Source organism: Acanthopagrus latus, chromosome 24 (genome assembly GCF_904848185.1).
Source record: "Acanthopagrus latus isolate v.2019 chromosome 24, fAcaLat1.1, whole genome shotgun sequence".
Taxonomy (NCBI): domain Eukaryota; kingdom Metazoa; phylum Chordata; class Actinopteri; order Spariformes; family Sparidae; genus Acanthopagrus; species Acanthopagrus latus.
In genome coordinates, this window is record NC_051062.1 from 10396350 (window position 1) to 10416762 (window position 20413).

Below are 20413 nucleotides of genomic sequence, written 5' to 3' on the forward strand. Positions count from 1 at the left end.
AATTTGACTAAAACCCAAAAAGATATTCAGTTTAGCATAAAACAAAACAAAGAAAAGCGACACATAAAACTGCAGACAGATCAGTTTAACAACGTCCATCAAATGAGTTTATTGCCCTCTGTTATTGTTTAAAGGTACAACACATTTGACATCATGTAAGAGACACACAGGTGGGAGTCAGCCTGCTAAAACACAAAACGTCAGTTCGTGTACACCAAACTCCATTCACAAAACAGTCAATTTTACACGCAACGCAACAGTTTGACCTGTGAGGGGTGTTGAGTTACATAAAGTTAACTACATAGTGAAACCAACATGAGCTTATGAACATCGCCTTCATTCTATATTCATAACCATTACATCAAGTGTCCCGTCCCGCCTCGGCCGTGTCGTCTACTGAAAACATGACTTCGTTTTAAGGTGCAGCAGCAACCGAATCCGCCTTCAGATTGTCTTCAGAGGAGCGACAGTGACAAAACCATAAAATCTCATTTTGTTTTTGCTTTAAAGAACAGTCCGGTTGACTGAGTACTGTGTCCAAAGGCTTTTGGGTAAGAACTCGTCAGTTATGAAGACAAATATTGCTTCACTTTCTTTTAAGCGTCAGGGCACAAACGGTCTCGTGATGGAGGAATGTTTTTACAATCGTTCAAACATCCCAAAAATATGAGCAACGTGGGGATAAAATAAAGAATTATTACTGCGTGTGACCTCGAGTTCTTCTGAGAAATGTCCAATCAAAATTTATATAATCTAGTTCAGCTTTAAATCTTCGATCTCACCCTAAACCTTTGCACATTTTCCTGTTGCCTGCAGCAGCTTCACCTAAATTCACCCCCCATCCAAAAAGCGACCTCTGATTCGCCGGCTTTTTTTTTTTTTTTTCTTTTGTTAAACCATCTGAGAAAACAAAAGCTGCGATATCTGAAAAAAATAAATAAAAATAGAAGTGCTCATCCATCCTCTGAATCCCCTCTTAAGCCCTTTTTATAAATGGGCGCGTGTGACGCAAATCTGAAATAAGCAACAATGTCTGACAGTTTGTGCTGTGAACGGTTTAAAAAAAGAACAGTTAGCTTCAACAGATGGCGAGGAGAGTCGGTCTGGAATAAAAAACAGAGTCGTCTGCACAGATCTCTGCTCTACTCCACCTGCAGCGAGAGGTGATGAACACTGTGTTAACTGACACAACACGATTAATACAAACTCTTTCTCTCTTTTCACTGGATGTCGGCGGAATTTAAAGGAGGTGAGCCTGCAGGAAGATTTAAAGTGATGGCTGCAAAAACAAACATGAGCATGAGAGTTTCTGACACCTTCTGATGAGGCATTTCTCAGTTGTTTTAAAGGACAAACTGTTAAAGATCTCACTCTTAACCCCAGACGAGACCCCTGCAGACATCCTGTCAATAGTTACGTCAGGAGTCTAAGTGCACATCCTGGAAACGTGTGCATCAAAGTCAACAAACCAATCTTTTTTTTGCATCTTTGTTTCTCTTTATTCGACTCTTCAACCGGAGACGCCGCTTCCTAAAATGGAAAGTTGGAGTAGCTGGTCAGCTGCCAAAGATGGTGTAAAGGTCAGTTAACTTAGCCGCTAAGTAATTAGGCTTACAACTGGTGGAGGAGGAAACTATTAGCATCGTTTAGAGTTACGGCCAAGTCAGTTTTAATTCACTTTGAGGTTGCTGCACCCGATTGGTTTTATATGATGCACCAACTGTGAAATTTTAGGGCAAGATCAATGTTTTTTTGTTCTAAGTTTGTTGATTTTCTTTTTGCTTATTCCCCTTTTGTGCCAGCTAAGGAAAACAAATCGTCAAATTCAGCCCCCCAAAAATAATTTGACCTTCTTTAACTCGAAATAGAGTACATTTTTTTTATAAGAACGACTCAATGATAAGATTTTGTCATTACTGAAACAGCCGTCAAAACTGAGCCAGTAGCTTGTGAACGTACGGCGGAAACTGGATGTGAAACAACAAATAAATTCAATTAGACCTGATTTCAAATTCGATTGTTGAATTCAAGACCAGTATCACCAACACCCCCCGTCTCTTAAAAGAAGAATTTGAAATTGTCAGGGCATAAAGCCGATACATCTATTGATCTTTATAACTCCGGCTGCGTGTCTAACAAGAGCACAGAAAATTCATCAAAAATCGAAATTGAATCTTGACGTTTGAAAGCCAAATCCATCAGTGAATGTCATCTTATCATAACTAGCAGTCAGCAAGGTGATGATCGGTGCATCCCCAGTGAAAATACAGAATCAAACCTTACTGGTTTCCATGGAAAGGGTCAGTTAAGCAGCTGGACACAGGCGGGAAAGTTTGTCAAACCAGCCAGGAAGTTTTCGTCTTTGAGGTCTTTTCTCTTGTAAAACCGGAAAATACTGCATGAAAACACTTCTGATAAAGTATAAATCTCATCTATGCGTCTGAGACGATAAATAAAAAAATCTGTCAGTTTCATAAAGCGACATCTTTTTTGTCACGTCAGTTTTCTTCATGTCATGAGAAGCTGAAAACGATCCGAAACACACGTGAAGGCTTAAAAAAAGGAAAGTGTGGATCGTTTCGTTTCAGCTGGAAGTCATTTTTGTTTTTTTTCATGCTGAAAAATGGAAGAAAATGAGGTCCGGTCTGAGAGTGAAACACTCTCATTGGCACTAAAGAAAAGAAAAAAATACTTCGGACAGAAAGTCTTCCTGTAGTTTGTGGCTCATCTCTGGCAGTAAAACACGACTATATTCACATGTTCATGATCCATTGATACGAAGCCGGTACAGGTCACTACCAGGGCACAGTGTGTGTGTGTGTGTGTGTGTGTGTGTGTGTGTGTGTGTGTGTGGGAGGGGGAGGTGATCCCGTCTCCTCAGCAGCAGCAGATGGAGCTGTGGGCAACCTGTTCAGATGATCCCCTGCCTCCCATTGGCCGCTGTCACCCTGAAGCCTCGTTGATCCCGGCCCCCGCTATTGGCTGTGAGGAGGAGGCGGGGGCGGCAGCATGCAGATCACCGAGGAAGTCGAGGCCGCGCTCGTCTTAAGTGATCTTCTCGTGCTGGATTTGGTAGTAACACGCCTGGAAGAGGAAGAAGACGCAAATGCAGCCCAGGTTTAATCATGTTTGAGAGTCAAAATGCATTTTTTTCCTGCTTTTTTCACACTTTTCAAGTCAAAATTAAAAATATCGACTCTCCAGAATCCTTCAAAGCTCCATAACAATTCTAACCGCAGTCAAAAACATAATTATGATGAAAACGTTGTCTGTAAGTATTTTTAATTACAGGTAAATACAACATAACGAGTCACTTTTAAAGCATTTTTTCTGTCATGCTGAGTCACTGTGAATAAAACAGAATAAAAAACTTTTAACGCTTATTTTAGCTGGTAGTAACAAGCAAACCATTTTTTTAATTAATGTTTAAGACTCGATTAATTCTACACTTGCTGTGAGGAGAAACTTTGGTTCAGTACGAAAGAGAAGAGCGACCTGTGCTCTTCAGTGGACTGGAAACTGCATGTCGTGTGTGTGTGTTACCTTCAGCGTGGTGAACATGATGCCGTGCTCTCCGTGCTGAACGCAGGGGTCCATCAGGTCTTCGATCAGGCTGACCTCTGACCCCAAGTTCCTGATTCTGAGAGCAGAAAAAATAATACGCTGTTATCATCATCATCATCGTCATCATCATAACATGTGTGTGAGTGTGTGATGGGGCTGACCGTGCACGCAGCACCACATAGAGGAAGACGGGGAACAGGTCGTCCATGGACCACAGGAAGTCCTGCTTCAGCAGAGACTGAACCTCCTGCGTGATCTCCTCAAAGGTGAGCTGGATCACCTGCAGCTTGTCCGACGGGGTGAACGTTGTGCTGCGGACACAACAAGGAAACTGGACCTTAAAGACTCTGATTTGCTCTGTTTCTATTTGATTCTCTTTCTGCGTGTGCCTCTTCCTTAGTTTATATAAAATGTTGGTGCTGCACCTGATCTGTTGAAGTGTTTCCACTGCGGAGGCGAAGCAGGTGTCCTTGGTGCTGGAGAGGACCGGCTTCTCCCCCGGTGCAGGCACAGAATCAGGAATGGAAACGGGCCAAAACTTCCTGAAGAACAAAAAAAACAACAACAAGGGAAATTATTATTTCAACACCATCATTAAATAAAGTAAGACTCTTTTCTTTTGTATTGTGACGTACTGCTGAACGCCCAGGAAGGCGAGCAGGGCGAGGTCCGGCTGCTTGTTCAGGCGGAGGACGCACTCCCAGTAGACATCGTCCTCTCGCTCCTTGTCCAGAGCGTAGAGCGTGAAGAGAGGCGGGTAGAGACGAGGCAGCAGGACGGGAAGCAGCAGAGCCGAGCTGCTCACCACGCGGCTGAGGAGACACAGGGGAAGGTCACAAGGAGAACGAGGACAACCAAAGATTCAAGGGGACGCTGTCGGTCTTTACCAAGGTTTTGGTGACTCCAGCGGGGCATCAGCTGATCCCTCCTTCTTGTCCTGGAGGTTGGTGGTCGGCTCTGGGATGAGGCCGCCCTCCTCTGGCAGGTCGGGGAACAGAAACCTACACCCACAAACAAAAATATCCATCAGCATCTATACACAATTAGAAGATTCATGAAAAAAATGAAGCTGTGGGCGGATGGTTACCTGACAATCTGGAAGATGCGATAAAGGTAAGACTTGATCTCTTTGACAGCCTGAGGCAGCAGCCGACGATTCGCTCCGACGCCCACGTAGGTCATCCGGTAGACCGCGACCAGGGTCTCCACCAGCCGGCCCAGAGGGTGGAGAGGGGTGTCGCACGCCTGGAGGAAGAAGGGAAGAATTATGTTGGAATATCTTTGCTTCCAGCTAAAATTATTCTGCTTCTTAGTATGTATTAATGTATTTTTGGAGGTCAGGAGTGGTTAGTGGGTTTACCTTGATGAGGTAGAGGCGGATGGTGTGATATCTCTCCATGTTGATCGGTCCGACATGCTGTGGGATGACCTCCAGACTCTCCAGGGTTTTGCTGTGACTTCGTGACAACATCTCCGGACTGGAACACAGAACACACACAACAGGAATGAAAAATAACTAGTTCAGATAAGACGTAAAAGTTGTAGTTGTTGATTGCTGCTACCAGGAGGAATCCACAGATCGTCACCTGTCCTCGATGTGTCGTCGGCTGGTGGTGAGAGCCACGGCGATGTTCTCCCAGGCCCTCCAGTTCTCCCCTTGGCCTGGCGCCTCACAGCCCAGCTGAGTCCAACACTCATCAAACACCGCCTGCCACTTATCTTCCGGGCAGACACACAGCCGTCCCAGCTTCCTGCCATGTAACACACACAAAACAAAGGTAAACAACAAAGAAAAGTCCAGATTACGTTTCTTCCCTGTATGTTTCAGACTCTCTTAGCTTACACAGGTCGGGTTTTGTCCTTGTCGCTGTCAAACAGATGCGGTTTGAAGTAAGATCCCGTCACCTTCAGGCCAGAGCCCCATTCACCATTGAAGGAGCCCTCCAGGTAGTCCCCGTTCGCCATCGTTAGCACGCCCTGAAAAAACAATCAGGACACTGAACCACACATGATCACATTTGATTTGATCACTGATAATACTGCAATATTTCTATAGTGTGCTCCACTGGGTTTGATTTGAGTTTCCTTTTTTAAAAATATCTTTTTATTGTTGCAGCCAACTATTTACATCTTACCTGTTTTATTCTCATTATTTGTATCATTCTTATTCTATATCATTAACAAATAAAATACATAGTATAATAGATACATAGTGAAGCAAAAATATGATAAAATAACTACTGTTGTTTGTTTGTAGTTGTTTTTCATAATTATCGCATAGATACTTGCTGCCTGAGGCTTTATTTTTATTGCAATAAAGAGCGGATTCAGCAGAACAAACAGCCCTGAAGTTTGTGGTCATTCGTCACCTTTCCACTGAGCGTCCAGTCGTCAGAGAATTCCCCCTCGTACGTGGTGTCGTCTTCTGACAGGAGGATCCCAGTCCCCTAAAAAGAAACAGAGAAAACAGAGAAAACACCTGATTTCTCCTATTTTCAGGCAGAGTAAATGTAATACACACAGTAGCTCCATTCATCGCGGTTTGAAGCAGAGACCTTCACATTGGACCTTGACTGGACTCCAAGAGACTTTGTGTTGTGTGAAAATAGAAGCTCACCATCATCTTATTATCTTTGAAGGCTCCTTCATAGTAAAGGCCAAACTGTGTGACGACGACTCCGATGCCCTGCCGCAGGTGGTCCTGCCACATGCCCATGTACTTCTCCCCTCTGGACAGAAAACAAACACACAAAATCTTAAAGAAAAACACTTTTTTATGAGCTCATCGTTTGCAGCATTTCATGGTATTTCACATGTGCTGACAGAGATGGCGAGCGTACTTTGTGATATCATCGAAGACGCCGTAGCCGGTCTTCTTGTCCTGCAGCCACTGGCCGATGAAGACGCTGGGGGAGGAGGTGTTGAGCTTGCCGCTGCGCAGCATGCCGTGACCGTGACGCATGCTGTCCTGGAAGGACCCATCATAAACTTCGCCGCTGGCATACCTGCAGACAAGACGGGGGGGGTCAGACCGACTGTCCTTTCTCAAAACAGACACAATAAACTTCCTAACCATCTTTTTTCAGTCACCTGTACGTCCCCAGGCCGTGCATCTTGCCGTCCCTCCAGTAACCTTGGTAGTGATCGTTCTTGTTGAGTGTCTTATTGGGCGCAATGTATTCACCAAAGCTACACAAACACATAAATACATGAGAACAAAGAAGAAACCGCAGAGTCATGTCTTCTAAACACACACAATGTGGCATTATTGTAAATACTCACCCATCTTCCAGTCCGTTCTTGAACGTCCCTGTGTAAATTCTTCCATCAGGCCATTTTAACACTCCCCTGATAAACATGACCCCAATCGTTATTACAGATCAGTGTCAGTATTTGAAATATATACAATCAAACAGTCTGTTTGTCCCACCTGCCATTTGGCTTCCCGTTGAGCCAGCGCCCGTCGTACGTCGCCTCCTTCAGCCGTCCGTCTTTATAAAAAGTGTACGAGGCCGTTCTGGAGATCGGAGGCTCCAACTTCTGTGACGACCCCGAGCTGATCGACGCCGTGTCCTGCCCCGCTCCACTCAGGGCCTGATCCACCGCCTGATTGATGGAGCGAAGCCACTTTGCCTAAAAGAACAAAAACACTTCAACGACAGATATCAAACAGTGGAGTCGCAACAAATTAAAATGAAGTTTGAAGAAGTATTGAAGAAGTATTTAAAGATCGACCTTCTCCATGGGAGAACAGGCGAGCAGGGTGAACGTCTCCTCTGGTGTGATCACCTTTAACCCATGTCTGCAAACAGAAAAATATGTGTTGTTTCACACCAGAAACAACTAGTTGTTCACAGCAAAGAAAGAAAACAAAGAAGGTAATACAAAAGGAAGTGAAGAGGAAGAAAGGAAGAAAGGAGAAAAAAGGCAGCAAAGAAGCAAGTCAGAAAGAAAATCAAGGAAATGGAGAAGGAAAGTAATTTAAGAAAGAAAAAGAGTGTGAGAAGGATATCAAAGGGACAAAACAAAGAAAGAAAATGGAGAAAGTAAAAAAGAGGTATCTAATAACTCATCTACATACTGTACATAATTAACAAAAATGCTCGACTGTGATTAAACGACTTACGTGCCAGTGTTCTCCTCTGGGATCGGTTCCACCCACAGCGTGGCCAAAGGGAACACATGATGAGTGGAGAACTGGAGGAGGAGCGAACACGAAGGATGGGAAAGAAAAAGAAAAAAAAATTAAGAAAAATGAGAAAAGAGGAGAGAAGACAGAGGGAAAGGTGAACAGAAATAAACAGGAAACATTCATCTTCACCACAAAGCGATGAGATCAGCAACCGTGAATAAACACATAAGGTGTTTATGAGCTTTACACACAAACAGGAGGTAGATTATTGCCTTTTCTATGAGAAAGTAACTGATAATTAACTACATAAATGCTGATAAAGATACAATATCATCAATTCTACAAGCAGCACACTGACAGAGGGAAGTATGAGGGAAGTAAGGAAGTAAACAGTGACAGACTCCTCTCTGTCGTGACTCACACATGGAACTGGCAAATGACTTAAATCTCTACTCAGTTTACTTTCCAGCCAATTTCTAAATCATTGAGGTCTATTTCCATGTTTGAAAACTAATAAAAAAGGAAGTAAAGATGGAAATAAAGAGGAAAAGAAAACAGAAGGAAGTGACAGACAGGAAGTTAAAAAAAAGAAGAAAAAGAATGCAGTGAAGGAATTTAAACAAATAAGTAAGTAAGGAAATAAATTAAGTTAAAAAAGGAAGTAAATAAGAAAAAACATGTAAAAAGGAAGTTCAGAGAGAAGATTTACATCAGGTTAGTCATGCAAGACAACATGTTTCAAATGTTGGAAATCAACAGCTCAGCATATTGGACATGCTCTTTACCAACACGTTGTTCTGATTCATACAAAGAACTTAAAGGAGGACAGGAAGTAAGACATAAACAGGAGACACAGAAAGGAAGTAAAAAAGGAAGAAAACCAAAAATAAAGGAGATAAAAGGTAAGATAATTACAGAAGGAGGTAAAGAGGAAGTAAAAAAAAAAAGAAGCAAGGAGGAAGTAGTTTTTCATCACACAGGCAGGAAGGAAAGACAAACAGGAGGAGAGGAAGGAAACTGCTTTGGAGAAGTGAACCAGAAACTGTTGGCGAATTTAAAAAAAGGATAGATTTCTTCCATGTGCAGGCTTCATTCTATCCTTTTCAATCCTACATGAGTCATTCAATTAAATGAGAACCAACAGCTTAAAACCAAGGCTTCCACAGGAGAGAAGATGGAGGAGGAAACTGAGGGGATTTCCTAAGTTTTGGATTTCAAGATGGACTGAGAGGCCTTGGTTGTAGTCGGTTTGTTCCTCCCATGCAGTCTCCCTCAGCAGGCAGAGGGTGGAGGTCGGGATAGGGCTGGGCATCACCGGACATATTTAAGAAGAAATGTACCTATACTGACATCCTTCCACTGCTGCGTAGTATTAGTGTGCAGAGCAAGTTTAAAAACTAAATTAACTTCAGCTGAAGTACAGTCACAGACGTATAAAACCAGGACTACAGAGAGCAAACTCACATGATCTGGCTACATGAACTAATTTAGATTTGCATGGATTAAAGACTGACCATCACTTCTTTAAGTGTTGTCATGTCAAAGCTCAGCCCATAACTTCACATAACTTTTGAACACTTGTATTATCATTGATTATTCATTTGCAAGGGGCACTAAGGTAGAATAGTGTTTTTCTGAAAACATATGTTGGAACAGAGGAAAGTCGTAAGTAAAAGATATAGGCAGTACAGAAGGAAGTGAAGAAGCAGAGGGTAAATAAAGAAAGGCAGAAAGTAAAAAAGGAAATAAGGAGGAGCAAAGAAAGAAGTATAGAGAAAATTAAGACAACGTAAGTAAAGTACAGTTAAAAAAACGGTGCACACAAAGAAGGATAAGTTAAAGTAAAACAGAAATGTAAGAGTAGGAAAATTAGCAAGGAAGAAGGTAACAAAGGAGGGAAGTATGGAAGGAAGAGAGTAAAAGTGAAGTTAGGAGGAAAAGTAAAGAAGAAGGTAAAGACGTAAAATTGTTATGAAGAAGGAAAGGAAGTAGAAGAGAAGTTAAGGAAGTTAGAAAATAAATTATGTAAATAAAGAAAGGAAGGGAGTAACAAAGCAAGTAAGAACAGAAGGATGGAAGAAAGTAAATACAAAACACAGGTGGTAAAGAAAGAAAGGAAGCAAAGGGGAAGGAAAGAAAAGGGATCTAAAGAGGAAGTGAATGAACTAAAGAAACAATCAGGTAAAGAAGGAAGTAAACAACAAAGTAACTGGATCTTATCTACACTGCCAAACTCTTGCTCAGACAGAATGAAGCGAGTTCTCTGTATTAACATTTGTGCTTCACTGTCATGACCTCATTCTAGTTCTGGTTCCTATCAGAGCCCAGCTCTCCTGTTCTACAGTGACACTGTGTTGAAGTGTGTTTGATTTTAAAGTAAATCAGCTCTAACAGGACGGGATCCTGTGACACAGAGCCCTTAGCCCTTCACACACACACACACACACACTCTCTGACATACAGAAGTAAAGGGGGAGTGGGACGGGGGAGAGTTCGGGTCGCTTTGCTGACATTTGCTTCTGGCTGCATACTTACAAGGTTCTTACAAGGCGCCACGCCCTGACAGCACGGAGGCAAGCACATACAAACGCTTGAAACACACCAAGTTACAGAGTCTAAAACATGGACGGCTTCATTAAAGTGAAAGAGTTGAAGCGTGTGTGTGTGTGTGTGTGAGTGTGTGTGTGTTGGGGCTGACCTGTGCGTGGACCAGAGCGTCGTTGAAGAGGATGAACCAGTTGACGGAGAACCTGCCGGCGTTCTGCAGGGTCAGAGCTTTGTTGCTGCTCTCGCAGATCAGCCGGCGGTGAGGCTTCCTCAGCGAGTCCTGACCACACAATGACACCATTCATGTGACATACGTGACACCATGTGACGCCTCGAGGGGTCTCAAATATGGAGGACGAGAGCGCGCTCGGCGAGTTTACCGTCATTTTGCCGGGGAAGCTCTTCCAGAAGTGGAAGGTGTAGTCGGCGTCTTTCCTCTTCCTCTTCAGCTGGAGGGCCAGCGCTTCGAACTTGGAGCAGCTGTCCTGCAGCTTCTGGTAGTCATCGGAGCACTGAGAGCATAATTCACAATGAAATGTGGAATTTAATGTTTTAAAATCAGTCAGATTCTGCTGATTTTTTCAAGAAATAACCTTAATAACTTAAACATTTAAGGCTTGTTCACTACTGTGTTAATCTTGGCTAATTTCATAAGCGATTAGTCATTTAAAATCATTTTTTAGGACGAAAGAAAGTCACATTCATCTGATTCCAGCTTCTTAAAAGGGTAAATATTTTCTGGTTTCTTTCCTCCTCCATGACGGTAAACTGTAAATATCTTTGGTTGAGGACGTCATCTTTGGTTTTCAGAAACGCTGATCAACCTTTTTCAACATTTTATGGACCAAAATTTTGATTAATTAAACAAACCAAAAAGATGATCACAAACTGTCTTAGAGACAAATGAAGCTGGACAAATTCATATTTTTCTGAGGATGAATGAATAAACATCCTAATATTTAAAACAGTCGTGTGCGAGTTGTTCCACCTACCACTTCGAAGCAGGTGGCCAGTTTGAGCAGCAGGCGTCCATATTCGTGAAGGTGGCGAGTCGGGAGGTAGAAGAGCGCCATCAGGAGGTCGGACATGGAGGGGTTCTCCTCGCTGCACTCTGACAGCTTCTGAAGCAGCTCAGGACTCTTCCCGAAGAAATCTCTGTAAGGAAAATCCTCACTAGTTAGTATAAAGTCAGAATAAGGATCACTTGATTTTATTTTCAATTCAGAGAGAAGTGCTGGTGTGTGCTCACAGCGAGGGTTTGGTGAGACTCTGGAAACCTCCCATCACCTGGAAGTGGCCCAAAACGCTGCAGTACCTTGACGAGGAGACACACGTGTAAAGTTTAACTCATTGTCTTAAAAGAAATGTACAATATTCAAATTCCTGATGAGGAACACGTACTCGTGGTAAGCGTCGATGAAGACGCCGGTGTGGTCGAGGATGAGCAGGCTCTTCACGTCGCGGCCTCGGCGCAGGTTGGCGGTGAGGCTGGCGGCGTGCTGCCCGGTGAAGTGACACAAGAGGCTGAATCGACCAACCAGGGTCTGCAGGAGCCCGAGGACCACCTGACCGAGGGCCGAGCTCAGAGACTCTGGAGAACAATACCACACAAAATGAGACAAATGACCGAAAAGGGTGCCGATCAGAACATTTTGACTCCTGCGTCAGTCTTACCCAGCTCCAGCAGGGGGCGTATTATCTGCGCCTTGACGTTACACAGCTTGCAGTAGTACTTCCTCTCAGCTGACGCCAGCTCATGGAGGCTGGCAATGAAGCCCATCACGTTCCTGTCGGAGAGCGCCACGCACCGCTGGCCGCCCGCGAACACGTTGCTGACGTAGCGCAGCTGGAACACACAGGACAACGGGAAATGAAACGAAAATACGCACAAATATACACAATAATTTCCCTTCTTGTTATAAAAAGTAGATCCTACCAACTACTCATATTTTACTGTAACACTGTGAATGCATAACAAAGTCCTTACGTTCATACAGAAGGGCAGCAGCACAGGCTGCTGGGTGTAGCCTCCGCCCACCCGCTGCTCCTCTTCCTCTCCTCCTTCCTGCTGCCCCGCCTCCCTGGCGTGGCTCTCCTCCGCCGCCTCCTTCACCTGCTGTCCGCTGTAGTAGATGATGGGCTGGATGCAGTCTCCGTCCGCGAGCAGGAGGGTGTGTTTCTCTCCGGCGCTCACGTCCCAGACTCGGATCCCCTCTGACAGCTGAAGCAAAGAGGAACAGGAATCGGTCAGTGAGCTTTCTGAGGATATCTACTGTATGTGTTTATGTTTGTACAGGACGGAGTTTCCTCACCTTCGCCAGGCGGGGGACGGTGCTGGGAGAGTCCATGTGACCGAGTTGACCGCAGCTGTTACTACCCCATGAAAACACCTGGAAGAGAGAAACACACATGTGTGAGGACACATGAAGTCTCTCAGAGGTAAATGGAAAAATCAAGTTTCTGTGACTGACCTGAGACTGAGCCGTCAGAGCGAGGGAATGATGAGCGCCGGCCGCCACCCGCACCACCTCCTTGTTGTTCAGACTCTTGATGCACTGCGGCTGTAACCTGCGGTCAAGACGTGTCACGTGATCACAACTCCTATGAGTGACAACGTGATCGTTTCATTTCAAGTGGCGTCCTCTCACCTGGCCAGAGTGTCACCGTGTCCCAGCTGTCCGTGATCACAGTTGCCCCAGCTCCACACCTCCGTCTGCAGGGTGGGAAACACCTCTTGGGCCTCGGGGACCACCCCTCCCAGCGGGGTGAGGGCGACTGCACGCATCTTCGGACGACCGGCTTTCCTCAGCAGCCGCGGGGACACTGAGGACGAACAGATGCATATACAGCACTCCTAAATGTCCTAAACCCTTAATGATTTTAATTGGTCTAAGTTACAGAAATGTGGAAATGTTGACATGTTTTCATGGCAATCCTGATCCAGAGCACCAACATGAGTGAATCTCAGGTTCAAAGTTCGGTGGAAAATCAATGTGTGTTATCAGAACAACGACGACAAACGGCACACAGACAGCAGCGTCGCGTATCAGCCCACATCAGCCCGGCCACGTCACACACATATGCTGTCAAACAGCAGACGAACAATGAGGAGAAACACAAACACGGAGGAGAAGTTTTCAGGATTCGTCTCATTGAATTTTATTTCTCAGCCGAGAAAACCATCATCCCATCTGACCCACGAGATGATGAAACCCAGAGCCAATAATCTGTGAGGGAATAAGGATATGATGATAAGACAGGGAAAGTCCATCCGTCTGCCTGTTTCTATACATACTTATTCCTGTTTGGGTCACACAGGAGCTCATTCTGCTCTACTGATTCTGCTAAATCCTTCCAGTGGTTTTCTAGTTCATGGAAACACTCTCAAGGTCGACTTGGGGGGCTAAATATCAATCTGCATTCCTCAGTGCTTTTAATCACACAAAGGCGACCATTCAGAGGCTCAAACTGGACCTGTGAACGGACAAAGCGCGGCACGATGCTGGAAGAAATTCATCACTAGTTAATGCTTTTTGTGAGAAAAAACAGAAACGCCTCAATTTGAGAGATTAAAATATGAGTCATCTACAAAATAATGTGCAAATGTGTCAAACTAAAGGGCTAAAAAAAAAAATTAAATTAAATTAAATTAAAATTCATCTGAGAAGGACTCTGAAGGAGTTTTGTCAGCTTCATGTGTCCATATACATGCAGGCGACGCACACAGTGGGACACAAACACAAGCCGGCGCCGTGCTCGTGAGCAGGATGAAGAAGCCGAACAACATCGACCTGCACATGCGTACTTACGCAGCAGGGCATAGGAGGAGGATAAGAGGTGAACAGCGTATCTACCCTGTGAGAGGAGTCCCGGCAGCGACAGGCGGCGCCGCAGACCCTCCGCCTCCTCTTCACGGATGTCCCCCGTGCTGGAGCTCTTCTTGGCCTGCACCGAGTCCTCCTGGCGGACGCGCTCTGCCGTGTTGTCGCCAACGATGACAGACGCCGCCCCGCCGGGCCTCGCCACCCCTGAGGGCAGGTAGAGGTTCATCATCTTCTTGATGGACAGCGCCTCGTAGGTGGAGGCGACTCGCTCGCCCACAGCCGAGGCGCAGGAGGCCACCAGGCTGTTGAGGGTGCCGCCGGGTGCCGACGGCTGGAGGGGAAACAAAAGAGTAACGCATGAAAACACAACGTCTAATCAACATCTATGGAAACAGTTGAAAAATGTTTTGTGAGGTGTTTTATTTCCTGTCAGCATCAGGATCTGTCAGAGTTTGTTGTCGTCATGCTCATTTCATTCACAGGAGGGTGAATGTTATTATGGGTCAAACTGTTTTTCCTTCTCTGTCTCGGACCAGCTCATTCTTATATTCCAGGAAAAGCAGCAGATTCAATAATAATGTTGTTGTTGCACTTCAGACACCCTTGTGGCTGAAACAGGTATTACAACAACAACACAGAAAACTCATACTGAACAACACAAAAACAAGAAAATCACCTGTGAAACACTTTTTAATTGATGAGTTTAGGAGGAAACCATCATGAAAATGTTAACATTCAAGAAGCTTCATTGTTGCAGCTCCCACATGAAGAGCATCTAAAATGGTATCTGAGGTTTCCTCCGACTGTCAGACTCACCAGCAGAGTGTGCAGCCCTCCAGCTGTCACCTTCCCCGTCTGCTCCACCTGCGTGTTGTCCGACAGTTTCTTCAGGTAGTCTTTAACCGCCTGCTCATCGGGATACGGTGAACTCTTCACTTTAGCCAGAGCTGAGTGGTCCGAGCCGGGCAACGCTCCGTTAGTTGTGGCCGACTTCTCTTTCTCAGAGTCCTGATGGTGAGCGGAGTCAGAGGAGGAGTCAGCACCATCAGCAGGAGCTGAGGACTTAGAGGAGGAGGTCTGTGAGGGGAGGACCGGCTCAGAAGGGGAAGTTTTGAGTCCTTGTGTTGGAGCCGGCGCCTCCAGCAGGCCTTCGTCCTCAGTGAGCTCCACGCCGAGGGGGCAGTAGTGACCGTCGGAGATGATCACATGGTCCTCTTTGTCTGTCATGGTGTACAGCAGCTGGTTACACTGTCTGCATTTGTCCACAGGGGGACGCTGCACGTCCTGAGGACCCAGGCAGCGCACCAGAGCCAAGCTGTGCGAGGCCCCGCAGGCCACCTGTATCACATACCTGCCTGCCAGATGTTCGACTTTCTGTGGTTTCCACACAGGAAACACGGTGGCGTTGAGGCCCAGCTGGGAGCCACTGCCCCACGACCACACCTCCCGCTGGGCCGCCAGCGCCAAGGTGTGCTGCTCCCCGCAGGCCAGCTCCAGCACCGGGACTGTCTGTGGGGGGCTGGTGTCCGAGTCCATCAGAGCGACAGGAGTGGGGTTGGGGACGGTGGTGAGGCCCGACAGGCCGCACTGACCCGAGCTGTTGTCCCCCCACATGTGGACGCCGCCGTCCTCCGTCACCGCCCCGCTGTGGAAGCTTCCAGCGGCGATGGTGACCACACGCTGGCCGCTGAGCGCACTCTCAAGGGTGGGCTTCTCTGGCTCAGGTACCTGACTCTGCTTCCATGGCGACTCCCCGAAACTGTACACCTGGCCTCCTGAAACAACAGCGGCAACAACGCATAGATCAGAGAAGAACAGGGCGAGTTTTCTCACGTTTCACTTCAACTTAACTGGAAGATTAAACATCAACTGTCTCGTTTTGTCCACAACCCAAAGTTATTCAGTTTACTGTCATATACGTGGAAAGAATCCAAAAACAGACGTGTTACCTTCCACCAGCAGAACGCCATGCCGTGTACCCAGGGCGACCTGGAGCACTGGCCGGGGGAGGAGCAGCCTCTCTGGGGTGACGCTGTACGAGTAGCCCCTCCAGGTGTGGAGCAGGCCACGCTCTCCGCCGCCGTCATCCCCAGAGCTGAGAGAACAATCAATCAGAAGCATAATCAATGATCTCCAGATTCCTTTTTATTTGCGTTTCTCTTTTATCTTCTAGATTTAACTTTATTTTACAGTTTTCTGTTGTTTCATTGTCCTCCTGAGTTTCCTGCTTTTAGTTTTTGCCTGTCAAACTTTAAAGCTGCATATCATCACTTTTACTTGATTTCTATTTCCGACCCAGTGGCTTTCTTATTCTGGAAATGTTAACAAAAGAAAAAAGGTCACAAATACACAGTTCTTTTTCTAAAATCAGACACAGTAATGTTCTGTACTTTGCAGCAGATTTTGTGGAGGACTCTTTTAAGGAATAAGACAATGCTTGTCAGTTCTTAGATCAAGTATATGTCCTGTTATTCATATTTATACAAACTATACATATTTTAACATATACTATGTGCCAAACTGTGCAACTCCTGTCTTGTTGGTATCCTGTGCAATTACATCTATATTTCCATTTTGTTTTCAGTTTTATCGGTCACTCAATCATTGTTTCTCTCTGCTTGTGTCTGTTAAGTTGCTGTAACAAGTGAGGGATCAATAAAGTCGTCTGATCTTATCTAAGTAGAATCCATCCGGAGCTGGTTTCAAGCACCAGCGTTCTCCTCTAATGACGGAAACTGTGTGTCAGTAACATCTTCTGTCAACTAATTCTGCATCTAAAAAGGCAGAAATGCATCTGTGAGGGCTGAAAACACAAACTACACGATGCATCAGATGAACAAAATGTCCTTTAGATGTAAAGTAGAGGCAGAACAGGGGAGGAGAGGTGTGTTTGTGGCTGACAAAGCGAAGCAGACAAACTTCCAGCATTATTTAACCAGAGCCGGTGCTTCATCCTCCTCCTCCTCCTCCTCCTGTGCAGCTCTACATCTGAACAACAGCTGTTTTGTGAGCTGAGAGCAAAAGTGAGCACAGCTCCATCCGTAGGCGATGTCACATGGTGATCACATCCAGCCAGAAATCAGCAGAGTAATCCTCTTTAGGAGGACTTTGGAGTGGACCTACCTCTTCCTCTGGGTCTCCATCAGAGGGCTTTATTCCTCCATCACGGCTGATCTCAGACCTGTAATCCACACAGAGAAACACTTTATTAGCTGTCAAACAGTCCTGCTTGCTCACACACTGCTGTCAGTGCACTTAAAAGCCAGGGAGGTGGGACAAAGTGGGATTATCAGGCTGAATTCTAGGGGAAAACCCAAAAAGCAGAAAGCAGCCACAGCTAGAAATTCAAAATGAAAGCAGCTCCAGTTTACCTCCCACGTGTTTTTACTACCCGTTTCAAGCTCGAACAGCGCAAAACTTCCTCTTGGAGTATAACCCGTCACACCTGTCACCTCAGCTGCTGCTAGCTGACGCGTTTACGTTAATCTCGCTAGCTAATATTAAGCTAATCATCCTGCTAACTAGCCAAATCGCTACTAGCCCCCAAAACCACAGGTGTCTCTTCCTTATTTCGAGGTATTAAAAGTCTCTTTTTTTTCCTCACCGGCTGGCTCCACACAGCTCTCCTACTGTGGCTCACTCAGGGCCTGGAGGTGAAACGTACATCCGTCGGGTCGTTTGGCAGCTAACCGCCGCTGCTTGTTGTTCATCCCCTGATGTTGACACAGAGAGGAGCCGCTACTGTCAGAGCTCGTCCACACATAGAGGAGGGCTCACTCTGTATGGAGAGCGAGAGACGACAGCGGAGGGTGAAGGCGTCTTAAAGGGACAGTTCACAAAATATGACAACGTGTAGTGGAGGAAGTATTCAGTCTTCCTTTAGTGAAGTACAAGTACTTATACCACGCTGTAAAAATACTCTATTAAGTAATATATTGGAGATGTTACTTAAGCTATATTAAAACATAATATATATTTAAAGAAAAAAATGAATTAGTGTGTATTACATCATTATATAATCTTATTATTGAATCATGCATTTAAGTAGTAATTAAAGTAGGATCTGACTGTTGAACTAACTTCCAACTGATTCTTTTCTCTTTTATTTTTAGATTAATCCACTGATAATTTTCTCAATTAATCAATGTATTTATCTTTTAAATTTGTTAATTCTTTAAAATTATTAAAAGGGGTACGCAGCAAATCTGCATATGTGTGCAGCTGGAATCTTTGAATGTTTTTACACCAATAATTTCTTCTAAAGGATTATAATACATTTTCGAACTCTGGCCTGACTTTATATCATACCTAATTGGTGCAAAACCTTTTTTTAAAAAGTACACAATTACGCTACAACTGAACTCACAAGCTGGAATCCAGGGCTAGCTTAAAAAATATTCATCAAACTACAAAGCTTTAAAACAGACTTCAGGCCTTGATGTTCATAAGTCATACTCTACTAAATGATTGACTAATGCAGAAACACTTGCTAATTAGTATTTTTACAATAAAGTTACAGAAAATTACCCATTTCTTCTACAACAAACTGTATTCCCCCCCCCAAAAAATAAATTTTAGATGGCACAGGGCAAAATTTCTTCCTGGTCCAAGTCATTCTGCACCAAAAACCGGCACAGCAGCAGAGTGGGACCTCTTACATTTCCCCCCCTCTCAGGTGCTTCTGCACCACCAAACAAGAAGTTCTTCTTCTACTTCTGCCTGTTGGACTTCTACTCACTGGCGCCACCTGGCGGCGGAGCTGTGCAGCAAATCCATAAAGGTCAATTATCAACATCGACTCCATCTGAAGAAATAAAGAAAAACATTAGGAAAAAAAGATATGTAAAGAAGTAGATTTTAATTGATCTGTTAGCTGACTTACATTACTGACTGATTGATAACTGCACCTCTAACTTAATGGCTCCTGCTCAAGGAGGAAACTCATCCAATCAAGATGTCCTTATGGTTTTTTTTTGTTTTGTTTTTTTGTTTTTACCTGTAGCTGCAGTTTTGTTTTTGAATTTTGAATTTTCTGAATGATTTCTTAACACACTGAAATTCAATTTTCTTTTCCTGGACAACTCTCCGGGTTTATTTACAGCAAAATGATGTGAATTCAAAGTACAAATGATTAGAATTTTTTGGCTAACTAAGCTCCATGAAACCAGAGTGACAGAACAAACACACATTCATCCTTCACACCTCTGCAGTCAAACTTTAGATTAACGCTCTTCCGGCCTGCCTCTTCTTGGCTGGTGTCACTTCCACACACTGAGCGAAGCGAGCAGACGGAGGATTGAAGTCAGCACTTTTAAACCCGCTGATTCAAGCACTTTGCATGTCTGACTGTAACGATATATTCCAACCACAGACACTGCTTCATGCAAAATAATGAAAATGAGTGTGAGAGTCTGAGAGGCGATCGACCTTGGATTGATATTCGAGAGAAGAGCTGAGGGAGAAACAGAAAACACATCAACTCATTTTGTTTGTTGAACTCCATGAAGACATACTTAAACATATCAGTATTCATGAGAGTACAACTTTTATAATTCCTCTATGGTTCCCGCAGCACTTTTAGGTCATTTCCAACCCATACAAGAGTAGTTTTTAACCTTACTTTCCTCGCTTAATGGAAAAATATACAAATATAAAACCTCCATGGACCAAAATGAATCATATAAAGAGTCATAATTGACCTTGTTTGTTTGCCTGGCAGCTGCTTAGACCTAAGAAATGTCACCCCTGACCCAAACATTTCAGCCATCCTAATAGGAAATGTTCCCTAAAGGTTCTCTAGAGGTTGACCAAAAAAATAACCTTCAGATAACCCTTGGGGAGCGTTTCAGTTCAGATCATTCAGAAAACTATTAGCGAACATTTCTAAAAGATTCTCAAATTGCTAACCAAGAATAGGGCTGCATTATCACTAGAGTAACCGCTAGCCGCTGTTGCTAACTGTACCTGTTGTTAGCTAGCTAACTCAGTTAGCTGTGCAGTTAGCGAGCTGGACTTGTTGGGGAGCACGGGGACGTAGTAGAAGTAGAAGAAGAAGAAGAAAAACAACAATAACAAGAGAAGAAGACAGAGAGGAACAAGAAGAAGAACAACAACAGAAACAACAAAAACGAGAGAACAAGAACAAGAACTAGAACAATAGAAGAAGATAAAGAAGAAGAAGAAGAACAACAACAACAAAAATAACAAGAGAAGAAGAAGATGGAGAAGAACAAGAAGTAGAAGAACAACAACAAAAATAAGAAGAGAAGAAGAAGAAAGAGAACAAGAACAACAACAAAAATAACAAGAGAAGAAGAAGATGGAGAAGAACAAGAAGTAGAAGAAG

At 44.4% G+C, this 20413-nt stretch overlaps 1 protein-coding gene across 2 annotated transcripts; it reads right to left on the minus strand.

The window, feature by feature from the left end:
• Positions 1–80: 80 nt before the first annotated feature.
• Positions 81–20132, minus strand: als2b (alsin Rho guanine nucleotide exchange factor ALS2 b). 2 transcript variants are annotated; one of them, XM_037090637.1, is made up of 37 exons: positions 20032–20125; positions 19495–19519; positions 19270–19338; positions 18806–18871; positions 17672–17845; positions 17191–17248; positions 16017–16162; positions 14884–15842; positions 14098–14398; positions 12892–13066; positions 12715–12811; positions 12556–12633; positions 12231–12464; positions 11918–12089; positions 11645–11834; positions 11493–11558; positions 11236–11398; positions 10624–10755; positions 10395–10523; positions 7691–7761; positions 7300–7366; positions 6995–7197; positions 6847–6912; positions 6655–6753; positions 6405–6569; positions 6182–6293; positions 5934–6011; positions 5408–5541; positions 5151–5315; positions 4925–5042; positions 4652–4809; positions 4452–4565; positions 4200–4376; positions 3990–4106; positions 3726–3875; positions 3544–3640; positions 81–3084 (listed from the first exon to the last, which is right to left on the minus strand). In XM_037090637.1, exons 6-37 carry the CDS (start codon positions 17208–17210, stop codon positions 3046–3048), a joined length of 4992 nt encoding a protein of 1663 aa, XP_036946532.1. In that variant the 5' UTR covers positions 17211–17248; positions 17672–17845; positions 18806–18871; positions 19270–19338; positions 19495–19519; positions 20032–20125; the 3' UTR covers positions 81–3045. The 2 variants fall into 2 exon arrangements, with proteins under 2 accessions (XP_036946532.1, XP_036946531.1); XM_037090636.1 differs by having other exon boundaries at positions 19270–19519; positions 20032–20132.
• Between the last annotated feature and the right edge of the window lie 281 nt (positions 20133–20413).